At 31.8% G+C, this 14323-nt stretch overlaps 1 protein-coding gene across 1 annotated transcript; it reads left to right on the top strand.

Annotated features, from left to right (window-relative positions):
- Positions 1-11131: 11131 nt before the first annotated feature.
- LOC129304060 (transcription factor RAX2-like) lies at positions 11132-13048 on the top strand. Its single transcript, XM_054943690.1, has 3 exons — positions 11132-11365; positions 11753-11882; positions 11975-13048. Exons 1-3 carry the CDS (start codon positions 11230-11232, stop codon positions 12594-12596), a joined length of 888 nt encoding a protein of 295 aa, XP_054799665.1. The 5' UTR covers positions 11132-11229; the 3' UTR covers positions 12597-13048.
- Positions 13049-14323: the final 1275 nt, after the last annotated feature.

Raw genomic sequence — 14323 nt, 5'->3', positions numbered from 1 at the left:
ATTATTTGGAGGCTCGTACTTGAATTTGATACATCAACATACATTCTTAACGTTATCTGCATGATAAGGATTATGTTAGGAATAGGAAGTGACCTGTCATAATATTGGATTCTCTTTTTTAAATTGTACCGACTTTCTTAATTTTGGCTAAACTAGCCAAACTCTAGTTAGAACACAAAAAAGATAACAAAGAACTTAGATGAAAAAATGTATTTTTTATTAATTATTTGTTGGTTATGGGTGGTGGGTGAGACTTTCATGAATCTCTCACCTTTTTAATGAATGGTAAAAATCAACTTGATCTAATAGTTTACATTACTTTTTCATAATATTTTATGAAAATAAAATACTATTATAAATATTCAGAGTTTATCTCAACTTAAAATTTAAAAAATCAAGCTTATAGATTTTTTTTAATTATATATTAGTTATCAGTTTAACTTTATTTGATGCTAGATTTTTTTATATTAGCTCAAACTCACTTACATTTAAATAACCCAACATGTTAAAATATATTTCTTCTACGCGTCTAGGTTGAGACAACCAGGTTGAGGTTTTAACTATAATTTTTCCAATTAGGGCCATGGGACAGCTCTTTGAACAGTTTTATTTGTCATATCATTGGTGTGTTTTCATCATTTTTTTTTTAACCTAGGTTTCACAATTCATTTGAAGTGGCACATTCCACTGTCCGCATATACATACACACATATATCCTTCGACCGTCTAAGTGCTGTACTCAACGCAGCTGTAATATTTATTCTCCGTCCCATGAAAAAGTACAATATTCCTGCATTCATTAATCTTTCCTACCCAAAAATAAAATAAAATAGGGCAGGTTGACAAGTTGGAAATCTTATGATTTTGCTTTTGGAGTCCATGACTTGTAGTTTTAGAACTCATTATTGTAGTATTTTTTTAATCAGAACTCACTATTATCGTTACTAAAGCTTAATAAATGATAGAGCACAATGGCGTCTTGCAATCCATGTAGCCGACCCCACCTAATGGGATAAAGGCTTGTTGTTGTTGTTGTTGTTGTCACTATTATCGTTACTGTTAGTTAAAACATGGTTTGGACCACAGTAATGTTAGAATAAACCTGTCTTCGAATCTGGAAAAGCCTGCTTGCAACTTGCAAGAGAAGCCAAACAAGTGATAAAAGTTTTTAATCTGATGATTTCATATTTGGCAAGGTAAAAAAATTTAAATATAATAAATATAGGTTCCATTTGATTATTAAAAATGATGGGAATAAAATAAATTTAAAAACAGAAAAGTAAGCTAAATTACTCACATATCATGATAAGCATGATAAAACTCAACATTACATACTATAAATGTAAAAATAATCATACTTTTTACAAATTTCATAAATTATTATTCTTAATTTCATAAACTAAATTATCACACCTTTCATATACATGGCTGATATATCCCTAATCCACGTTTTGATCTTTTTATTTGTTTCCTTTATGTTTTTATTCTATTTCATTCTCATCTTTTTTAAAACTATAATATAATATTTCATGAGTTTTTTTTTTTAAATGTATCAAGATTCAAGAAGAATAAACTCTCAGATCTCTCCTCAGGTCACACCCTCCACATACCACCGGTCTCCCCATGTAACAAAGAGACTTGGCCTTGAGTGGCAATATTTCACGAGCTTTGTTTTAAACGGAATTTCCCATTCAATCAACGGTTGATCAGAACTTCATAGCCCTATTTTTGTTGAACCCATAACTTTCTATTCCTTACACTTTACCGATCACTGAATTTATATATATTGAAGATAAAAAAAATTCTTGAATGGAAAATTTTGAAAGGGCTGGGTGATGATTGAAAATCTAAATTATTATTTTTTATTATTCTATTTTTATTTGTAAGAAAAACTATTATTTTTTATTTTTTTATATAAAAAATGATACATTTTAATAAGTATTTATTTTACTTTTTCTAAATCATCTATCATAATTTATATTAATAAAAAATAATTAATACATGTTTATATTGATTAATATAGAATATTTTAATTTAATTTTTTATTTTTAAATATAATTATTATAGTTAATTAATTTTTTTTAAATTGAGTGATATGATTTTTTTTATATATATAAAAATGATGGGAGCATATTGAGACATGATTTTGCAAAGTTACATGATAACAAATTGTACACTTCTTAATCACCAACAGTTGCATAACGTCTCAATGCATGCAGCCATCCGCCACCCAGGGAGTTCTACGGAACACCGCTACTTTGGATTTTTATTTAAAAAAAAAAAGAAAAAAAAAAACACGGACAATACATTGGATCAAATGAATGATTGGTTGACTATGAAATAGCCGTCAAAAAGAAATAAAGCATGCCCTCTCATGTCTTTTCTACGAAAGACAAATAAGCAATTTTCAACAATAAAAAAATGCATTTAAAGTAGTTATATTCAATAAATACTCATTTAATAATTCTTTCCTGAAATAACCTCATTTAATAATTAACTGTTTTTTCTTTTTGGGGTCTTTGAAGATATCCACACAACCAGCTGTCATAAAATTAATTTCTAAATAAATTTAAATGCTATTTAAAAAGTTGTTTATCTCCAACGATCGATATTCTCTGTATAGTACATCTCTAGAAATCAAGCTCTGTGATGACATTGAGGGGATTCAAACCACTACCATCTTTGACACATTAACTTTTAATAATTGATTTCATTAATAGATACACGTTTTTAATGGAGGTAGGAAAAGAAATTTGTAATAAATATTCCAAACAACAGGTTATTGTTTCTTATAAATAGGATTGTCGGAATCTCTCATTGTTTTAAATTATTGACAATGTTATTCTACGTGAAAGATGGATTTTTCTATTATTGATTTTTTTAAAACGTATTCATTTTTCATTGTCAGCGGAAAAGATATAAAATTCTTTGAAAGTGATGATTTTTTTAAAGGAAAAGCATAACTTTAAATTTCTGCAAAATAAAAATATAAAAATGTAGAATATTAAAAAATATAAAAATTTATAACAAAATTCAAATAAAATATAAGGATTTAAAAATATGTTTTTTTTTTAAAATCTTATAAAAAAAAGCGATCCACCCTCTTCTTGACTCACGGTTTTTTCACGTTACCGCACAAAACCATGTCCCATGATCTGTGGGCGCCTTGTATTTTGAACCGGACGATACGGAAGCGGCCATCAGATTCTTTGCAACAACAAAATATGTGTTTTGATACAAAAATAAATAAATAAAATATGTGTTTCAAAACACAAATTTATTTTCTTTGCATATTATCAGTGTGCGGATGCGATCTATAATACATTGACTTAATAAATAATTAGTAGGAGATTAAAATTCTACTTTATTCTTATATTTTGAAAATTAGTACAATGATTGCTCCAGCAAGTATGCGAGATTGAAATAATAAAATCTTGGAGCATTTTAGATATCGAATCTAAAGAAAAGCAATGATCTATGTTGTTTCAAGAGCAAACAATTATCAAGAAAAGTTATTTGAATTAATTAAAAATATGAAACTAATAGGAGCAAGAAGTGACAATAAATGGGATTATCCAATTAGTCAAAAAGTGTCATAAATCAGAATTCACATACCACTGTCCAAATTTAATTCACGTTCAATTGCAATGATATTCATTATTAAATTATCTTAATTACCTTTCAGTAAATTAAATTATATCCAGTCAGAGTTTAACCAGCTTCTGCTTAATCCTAAAGCCTCTAATAAGCCCATTGTGAGGCTATTATAGTTATGTTAAACACCTAGATTATTCACAATTCAGTTACTTTATGTCCATTCCCTTTGGTCTAGGTTCACTGTGTTATAATTATTGTGTAAGTGTGTTAAAAGATAAATTATCTATTGTCCATGAGAGGATATGTCTTAGCATTTTTTTTTGGTGTGAAATTACTTTTGATAAAAATTAAAAACATTTATTATAGAGGATCTTTACCGAAAATCCTTATTTTTCCATTTGCAATATTTAAATTTGAATTACAAACCGTGGACATTAATTGTATCTTATATTTCTCAATTGGTTGAAACTGATTTGCTTTCGCTGAATTTTCAAAAAGTGGCTTTATCCCTTTTTAATATTTTAATAGCTAAATGAAGTTTTCTCCTCCACCATCCAGAAATGCCATTCATCAATGATATTTATTGTGTCAAAACGGTGGAATAAAATAATGGAATAATGATAATTTATTTGCTTAATAATGATGCAGGTGGAAAGATATTTTATTGTGAAGTGATGGTGATTTATTTTTTTAGCAACAGTGCTTCAAATGATTTTGTTCAATGCGTGGCTACATATATATAGCAAAGTGTGTGCATGAGATTGATGTGAAGCATTGAGTTCTCAGCACTTCTTTTCCTCTCGTGTCTTGTATTTTGAGTTTAATTTTTTCTTTAAATTATTTTTAATGTTCTGTCATCTTGTTCAATTTTACAGGAGAGTTCTGCTTAACCTTGGAGACCTCCGATGATTGTGTTGAAATTACTCTTAAAGATAATGTCCTTTACCACGACTCAAAATAAATTTTACACTGCTGTCGCTGACATACTATTCACCTTCAGTATATCAAGCAAGCCCCGCAAACTGAAAGCAAGCTGGCCAGCCAAAAAATTACGAATGTGAACAAAAGAAAAGGATGTAATAAAACTGATGAAATATTCAACAAGGTTTAGCAAGAATCATAATAAAGTGGATAAAGAGCAAGTTCATTCCAGCAAGACTACTCCCGGTCTTGACTGGGAACTCAGAAACTACAAATTATCATAATCACAAGAAATCCCAAATCACACAATGACATCATATGAAAATAGAAAAGGGAGAGAAGTTCAACTCCTAGGTCACTATGGTAGAGCTCCCAGACCCCGTCTTCAGTCGTCATATTGCTAACAAGAGATTATTAGCATATTTTCACAACCCTTAATCAGGTCACCTTTCGAAAATACGTCCTCTTATATTTTAAATAACCAGATCCTTGGTTAAATTTTTAAATCAGCATCTGCCGCGTGCTTTTCCTCACGTCCATGCGTGGGTGAAGCCATGCACTTCACCTCCCATCCTGGCACTCCTCCGTGAGTGGGTGATCACATCCTTCGTCCCTCGACAACGATTGGTGACGATTTGCGCTGGCCTTCGTTCGTGACCGGTCTCGGATAGAGAGCTCAAGGTCTCGTATAAGGGCTTCATTAGCAGACGATAGAGATTTAAACTGGTCATCATCCGCGACTGGTTTGGAACTGAGGCAACGTGCCTCATCGTCAATTTTCTTCCCGAGGGTCATGAGTTTCTTTTTTCTTTTGTTTTTTTTTTTTGGTAATAGTCATGAGTTTCTTTTAGATGATCCGCAACCCGTGGTAATTTATTGGGCCTGGTGTCCATATTTCATCGTTCTCAGCCCATTTATCCAATTTGTTTGCTCCTTTTCCTAGCTTTTCACATAAAGACACTTAAGTGAAGGCATATTATTTATTCTCTCCCAATTCACAGCCATAACCAATCAACTTAGACACCAATTTTTATTAAATCACAAAATTATATATATAATTATATAATTAAAAAATGTAATTTATTAGAATGGATGTGTTATAGAGACATTAATACTATTTGTTTTTTATTACTCTAGTCTGCTTAAATGATAAAATATCTATCATGTCAAAAATAAAAAGTCAAAAAATGAATAAAAATTAAAATATAAGTAAATATTGTTGCTGATGTACGATAAATAATGCTGTTATAAATTGTTTTGCTCCTATATATTCTCTCTAGTTGAGAAAGTATACTGTTAGTATATCCAACCGTGGGTAGATTTGGATCCATTATTTGTACTTGGACATCACAATAATCTCTTTTCAAGTATGAATCCACAAATTTTTCACATTAAAGATATGACAAATGTCAAATCTGTGTTCTTGTGATAGGACTAGTCCAATTTTCAGATTATAAAAGGCGCGGTGAAAAAAGCTCCTGTCTAAAACAACAGACTTGTATATGAAATTAATAAGAAACAGTGTCTTGTAAGTTATAATTAATATGACTTAATTTATTAAATTTTATGTGATAAACGGAGCTGCGTGGCATGTCTGACTTTTTTGTAATGAAATTTTTTTATATATTAGATTAAGAATGTTCGGGGGTCAGCTGGGGCAGGTCGTTCATGGGCCCGTTTTGTTACAACCTATTGCCGAAGAATTGTCATAAATTGGCAAGTTGCATGCATCAGAACAACGCATCGTTTCTGAATTTCTGACAAATATAATGCACAATGCAACGCTCGTTCCACGCCTTCCCATTCTTTGTTTTTTTTAGTTGAACATCACTTTATCCCCCAAAAACAAGCGGCGAAAGGTACAACTCCGGACCGGTATAAAAAATTATAGGACAGATTTGAATCCTATGAATGATTTAAGTGCCTCATTCAATTAATGTCTCAAGTAACATGATAATAAAAATTTGATTTAATTGAATGACCGTCAAAAATTTTATTATATATTCTTTTTTATGCAAAGGAAAGAATTTACTATATAATACTTAAAAAATATCAAATTTCAACATTTTGGAGGCAACAACATAAGTAAGGAGTGTTTTTGGTTGTGTTGATTGCTTTGAATCTTTAAAGGAAATATATATATATATATATATATTAATAATTTTAAAGTATTAATAAAATATAATGATTATAATTGAGAGACTTATTGGATGAATATTTGTAGGTTACTTACAAGACTCGTCAATATTGAGTTCTCAAAAACCATTTAACGTATAATCCAAGGAGTATTATATACTCCATGGGTTTAAAAATTAAAACATTTTTAAATGATATTTTTAATATTTTAAGATATAGTTAATGTGTTTCTTTTAAAATGCTCCTAATAAATAAATTATTTTATATTTATTTTAAAATGAAACACCTTTTTAAATAAGAGTAAATATAAAAAAATATTGTTAATTTAAAGACAATTATCTATTTTATTAGAGATAAAATTTAATTAAAAATATTTTATTTTTTTTAATTAAAGGAGTATATAAATGTATCAATAACTTTTCAATGCATTTTATTTCATATAACATATTTTAAGTGAATATAGTCTCTAGTGAAAGACAAAAAGAAAATTACTTGGTAAATGTACGGTATGAACTTGGAAGAGGCTAAAGCATTTTATCCATTTTTAGGGTTATTAATTCGAGCAAAGCTAAGTCATATTTAATGTTTGGACTGACTTAAATAGACTCTAAAAAAAATTAGACCTAGGCTACATCATGTAGTCATTTTTAATGTTTGAGTCAGCTTGAATAGGTTTATAAAAAATTGAGCCAAACCCTATTTAGTTTAAATTTGACCCAGACACTTGAATAATTTTGTTAAATATATATAATATACCAAATGTTAATTAATATTTTAAATTTTGGTTCATTTTATATTAAGAGACTATATATTTAAATACATTATTATATATATTTTCTAAAAAAATAAAAAAATTCACATTATCTAAAATGTAATTTAATATTGATATTTAAACTTTAAGACCTACAATTATTTTTAAAAAATAAGTCTTCTATATTTTTTAAGTTCTAAAAAATATATTTTACATTTTTATAATATAAAATCAATTAATTTTAAATTAAAATTTGAATTTTGTTTTTAAAAATATTTTAAAAGTTCAACAATTTGTGTATTTAGATTGACTTGAACTATCTTGAAGAGATAAAGGCTAGGCCAAGCTATTTCGGTTTTTTTATAAGTGTGGGTTTTTTTAGGCCAATCCAAACAAACCTAACACAAATAAATCTGACTCATTCAAATTAGACCCTATCCATACCCACTTAAATGATTATCTATGCCAATAAAGTTCCCATTTTTTGGCATACAAATGTTTTTTTGGGTGAGTTACAAATGTTTTTGGGATTAAAAGTCATTTTTTTCTCTAAACTATACAGAAATATTATAAATATTTTTAAACTTAACTATGAATTAATTCTATATCTCAAATTTAAAAGTTCCCTTTGTTATCATCTTAATGTTAAAAACACTAAACGTCTGTTAGTTATCAGTGGGTCCCACAAGTTTTTTAATATTTTTGTCAATTTAAGGATCATTTTTACCCTTTAACCCAAATATTTTATAATAAAAATAATAAAAAATTATAATGTGAGACCCATTGCAATTAACTAGTGGTGAGAAAATGATAGAGTGATGAAAAAAAATCTTTAAAATTTTAAAAAAAATATCTTATATTTAAATTTAAAAATATTTATAAATTTTTATACTGAATTTATGAATAAAAATAACCCTTAACTCATATTTTTTTTATCCATTACCCAGACTGAGAATACTTTTTTGGGGTCAACAACGGGTAATATTGTTTTTTTGGCTGATGAAATCAACAATTGGCAATTACGTAGAACACATGTCCCTGAAAGAGAGGCCCACGGAGTCGGGCTTAGACTGTCCTCTCCATTTAAAAACAACAAATATTTGTGGCCGTCCATTGACCACAATGCGCGCGCACTGTCCACGGATGAATAATTTGCTAGCAAGCGGAGGGCATGGAGTCATGGACTACAAAATGAAACACAAAATATTTGAATAACTTTGACGACTTTATGGATCCCGTTGAATCAAATCTATTACTTTGAAGAAGAAAAAAGGGTCCAACAAAGCTCAAAGCAGAACCCACTTCAGTATTAACACTGATCAATCTTGGGACCTTTTCGGAATCAAAACCTTTTTGTCATTTTTGTGCCTCTTGCTGTCAAGCATGGTGAGGGAAATAGGGAAGTAATGGCTATTAATGGGAGGTGGTTAATATCAACTCTTGTAAAAATTAAGGACAAGGAAGCCTCTTCACCAATTTCCAGCCTCGCTTATAGATTCACGATTATCTCTTTTTCCTTTTATTTTTTTGGTTTAGTCTGAATAATATCAATTGCCATACATATTGCAAGAACGTCCTTCGTTTTGGCGTCACTTCAAAAATGTCACTCGAGTTCAAATAGGTCAAATTATATGCATAGATTGTCTTGTCTGCTGGCTCGTTAGGGGCTAAGACAACATCGATTTCACTGTTCCTGTTTTCATTAGAAGCTAGCTGCTAATGGCTTTCTCTATTTATATTGAGGTAGATACGTGTGAAGCTGAAACAAAAGCTGTTTAATGCAAGAAATCATAGAGCAAATGGTAAGCTCTATTTTATATTTTCTTTTGCCCCTTGTACCCTCTCTTGTTTAACTTTACTGGAGCGAGAGGGCAAACGTGAAATGTTTGTTTGTTTCGAATATGGGGTCTAGCCATTTTTTTTATCTTATCAATAAATTACTCTGAACTAAATAAATAGCGAATTATTAAGTTCAAGAATGTCGAGGATCTGAACAAAGTAAAACATAGTCAAATGTCAAAAGATGAAAATATTATATTTCCTGTCTCTTGTTCTTAAGAAGAAAAGGAGTAATGAGGGACATAACCTGAAGTCAAAAGGTGGCCGAGAAAATAACCTTCAGAGCCATAATTTAAATCCATTCATGGATGACCAAGGTGGCTGTTTCTGGCTACCCTGCTCTTCCCAATTACCATAGAAGATACATCCCCCTGTGAAAAAAACTTCTCCGAGGGTTTGGACATTAAGCCGAAAAAGTTAAGAGCATCTTTCATGAGATCGACATTAGCACGGCACCATCATTTACGGCGTTTGAAAAATTTTCACTCGGTGTGTATTTTTCTAGCAACCACTTTAAATTTCACTCACACCAGTCGCCATCCACTGTAGTCAATTAATTAATGGCCCCGAGATTAGATTTATAATTTCCTCGCACGTCCCTTCCCCCTCCCCCCTCCTTTTTGAATGTTCCGTCTCTGACCGTCCTTTAAAATGTGTGAAGAGTGAAGACTGAAGAGAAGTTTCCTTTGCACGCATAAGTCACAAATAGGACTATGAAGCAATTTAATTATGCACCACAGTTATTAGTTATTATTATCAGATAGTGTTTTATACATGTAGAGCGTTTGAGAACATGCTGAACTTATGAACATCGTGATAATTTTTTTAAGTCAATAGCAATAGATTAGACAGATAAACAAGTTCAATTGTCTTCTCTGACCTAATTATTAGTACGTTTTGTTGATTTAAAATGAGGTGTGAATGAAAATGTAAGGGAAAAAATTGTTTCTAGAGACCTTGAGCCAGCGAATATTAATTTTTAGAGTACATCGCTATAATCATGGGAAGGATTGATTATAACGTTCAAAAAGTTAATTGTAACTAGCTAGGTCTATCATGTAAACTTAAAGCCATCAAATATAGTTTTGGCCAAATAAATTTGATTTGTTAATAAAGAGCATCAATATTTTATACTTTTTTATAAGAAGTCGATGAATTATGAACAGTGTTATGATTTAATGGACATAGCTGACCTTAATTTACTTGTTGTATTTGTATTAATTTTTTTTGAAATACTTATTTTACTAGCAATTATAATTTTTTTCTGCTTTTCTCTACTTAAATTCTCAAAAATTAAGATTCATGAATTTTCGTATCTTTGTCATTGAAAATATTAATTTTACAAAAAAAGAAATCATTAGGGAAAAAATAGTTTCTTGACCAGCTAGAAAAAAAAAGGAGAAAAAATGACAACAAAAATCTCAAAATTTGAAATTTATGATAATTTTAAAAAAATCAGTTATAATTTTTGATTCAGATAATCATATTTTCATGAGTTTTTATTACAAGAAAGACATTTAAATTTTAAATATAAACTTTACAGTTATAAATTTCAAGTTTTGGAACATTATTGTTATTCTTCCAAAAAAATTACTAAAACCAATTAATATAAAATCTAGCATGCTGCAACAGAAGATGCCCAATTAATTTAAGGCAAAATTAAATAGAAAACATCAGCATCAACATCAACGATTTTTTAGATTTTCCAAAAGAATGACTCGACTCAAATAAAGTATTTTTGAGCGATTTATTATTAAATTTTAAAAGGCGGTAAACATCAAATTGTCCTTTATTTTATTTATTAGAGAAGTTAAAAAGAAGAGTCCCCCCATCTTAAAACGGAAAAGGAGTGTGACGACACGAAGTAGAGTCCGTACGTAAGGGGGCTCCAACTTTAAAACCCCTCTCAACTGGTGGCGAGAGTCACTTTTTGTGAGTACTGGTCCCTCCCTCACTTCCATATTTCTCTGCTTCTGAAACAGGCCATGGGAAGAGCTCCTTGCTGTGACAAAGCCAATGTCAAGAGAGGCCCTTGGTCTCCCGAAGAAGACGCTACTCTCAGGACTTACGTTCAAACTCATGGCACCGGTGGTAACTGGATTGCATTGCCCCGAAAAGCTGGTATTTCCCTTTCTCTTCCTTTTATTATTATTATTCTACTGCAATGACTTTTCATTCTTGTCCCAGTTTACTTAAGTTTCGTGTTTCATGATATACATAGGAGTCTGTGAACGTGAGAATTCCACTTACAGAGCAGGGTTTGTTTTCTATTCCAACACGACAAATGGCGTATTGTTCAATTTCCAAGTGCCTTTTGTCTCTGTTTTTTAATATCTAACATAGTTTTTGTTCGGCATCCTCAGGAGCGGTCATGTTTTGTTGCTTTCATTTTCCAGCAGCTAGCCTGATGTATCTCCTCCACCTCCCCGACCCCCCTCCCAACCAAAAGAAAAAAAAAAGAAAAAGAAAAAAACAATTGTCTCATGTGTTCTTGTATTTACATTACAGGCCTTCGGAGATGTGGCAAGAGTTGCCGTCTACGGTGGCTCAATTACCTAAGGCCAGACATCAAACACGGAGGTTTTACTGAAGAAGAGGACAACATCATTTTTACCCTTTATGGGCAAATGGGAAGCAGGCAATTATAATTTCCGATAATCATCGATATTTTCCCCCATTTTGCAAGTCTTTCTTCACTTAATCACATGATTTTTTCTTGTTATTCTTTAGATGGTCGGCCATAGCCTCTCAGCTTCCTGGTAGAACAGACAATGATGTGAAAAACTACTGGAACACCAAGTTGAAGAAGAAGCTAATGGCAGGAAAAGTGAACCTCAAAACAATGACAGACAGTCGCAGTACTCTTCCTTCGACCCCATTACTGACTCACAATGTTCATACTCAAAGCCAAAATTCAGATTTTCCTGCTTCTCAAAACCAGAGTTCATCTCCCAGCTCAACTCTGCCCATCCTGACCGATGCTAATTCTGGGTTTTACATTAACACTCACACCATGATCAGTTTCGATCCGAATCAATTATACAATCCGGGTTTCATGGATATCTCAGAAATTAATAACGCAAGCTCAAGTATGATGTCCATGTCTCAGGAAGGTTCAAGCATTTCAGATTCATCTTTGATTGCAACGGATAACAAGTGTTTGTTGCTGCCAGATCATGCCGGCGACGAGGCTACCCAAGTATTAATGAATTTTGGGTATGGATTTCCCTCTGACATTGTCAATAATGGATTTTACTCCCAAGAGGAAATTGGTGAATTCGCTTCAATTTTCTATCCTCATGAATTGGTTGATTTTAGCAATGCTGACATGAAGCCACAGGGACGGAATTGAAGTGTTGATTAGTATTGACGATAGTTTTAAAGATCAAATGCGAAACAACAGAATTAAGGAGAGAGGGCCAGCTGACATCTCCACAGTTAGTTCCTGTGTGTGATTTAGTTTAGTAGTTCTCGTGTGTTCATAGACAGCAACGTGTAATGTTGGTAGGTCAAAGTTTGATTGGAACATGTAAGGAAGATTAAAGATTACTAGTAACATGTATTGTATCCTCTCTCTAATCTCTCTGTGTTAAGGTTCATGCATGTTGGACAATGTCAATGTGGGGACCGCAAGACGAGGTTAATTTCTTTTGTTTTTGTTTTTGTTTTTTTTTGAAGGAGATAGAAATTGAAGTAATTAGTGGGATGACATAAGCATGTTGGCCAGTTCCTTGTTGGTCAGTGGTCACGAATGTTGCATGGACCTGAGGCCAATTCAAATCTCATAATTCAATAATATTATGTCCCTCGTATACTTCAACCACAAAAGATTCTCTCTCCACTCGCTCCCCTCGTGATACTCATTCTCAGCCCTCATAATAATTTTTATTATCGTCCTTCTGAAATCCTGCAGCTCGTATTCATATAAGCACACACGAAAGCCCACATAATTAAATGTAGCTCAAATTCAAACACATTCAAGGACATGCGAGCATCTTTCCCTCGTACTCATACACGTGCCGATGTACGTAAACAAGAAGGCAGACAAACATGAAGGTGGGCATTATTATTTATTACCATAACGTCTTTTCTATCATGTAAACCTTCCGTACTGAAGCCTCCAGCTTGTAGTATATCCCTAACCAAGGCCATTTAAATCTTGCTTATGGTCAAAGTCTTCGAAAGCACATATTATAGTTATCACTTGACACTTTGAATATGCCACATTTGCTTCGAGTCAAGGCCACAGAATATGACTTTTAACCATAAGTTTTGGGAATCTTAGGTGTAGATAAAATAAATTAATTTACTTATTTGCTATTCGTGCATGTGCCAACCATCCCATATATATAACTTGACCAGTGACACTCCTCTCAATTAATTGCAGCCCACTTGACTAAATAAGAGTGTTTTATGAAATGATAATACAAACCCAAAGCGCTAAATCAGGATATTATTAAACGGATCGCCAAGTGATGGGGTTTTGCACTTGTGCTGTATAAATTAAAAAAGAGGGAGGCTTCTAAAGCTGGCCAAACACTTTGTTTCTTCTAATGTCTGTACCTAGGAATTTAAGAGACCTGGTCGCATAATGTCATCCATTTGCTTCTCCATGGCGTTATTTGTATGGGTGAATATTCCTGCACAAAGCAACTGTCAAGAGACACACACACACACATATTGTCATGATAACGCAGGATTTACCCGATATTCTTTTTTCTAAACAGGCATTCCTTCAACATGTGGGCTGTCAGAAGTACTAAAATAAGCTTATCTTTTTAGTTAACAAAAGGAAATGAACATCAGTTTAGACTACGAGCCGAAATAAATTAACCTAATTATCTCATTATTCTTACTCCTTTTTACATGCACAAAAGTACGATAAATAGAACGAAACCTTTGTCCCTGGACTTTCCAGTTTTATTGTTTGCTGGAACGGTTGATGGAGAGGGTCACACGTCGCTTCTTATTTTCTCCACCTCCAATAGCTATATACTGTATAAATGTACAGAAGTTGACACACGGAGAGTTTCGCAAAACCGGTTACAAGCAGACGAAGCCATTTATCATTTTGTCCAT

The sequence above is a fragment of the Prosopis cineraria genome, unplaced genomic scaffold (assembly GCF_029017545.1).
Source record: "Prosopis cineraria cultivar Desert tree isolate PC_DT_omini unplaced genomic scaffold, ASM2901754v1 PC2, whole genome shotgun sequence".
NCBI classification, from domain to species: domain Eukaryota; kingdom Viridiplantae; phylum Streptophyta; class Magnoliopsida; order Fabales; family Fabaceae; genus Prosopis; species Prosopis cineraria.
This window is presented reverse-complemented; position numbering and strand designations above follow the sequence as displayed.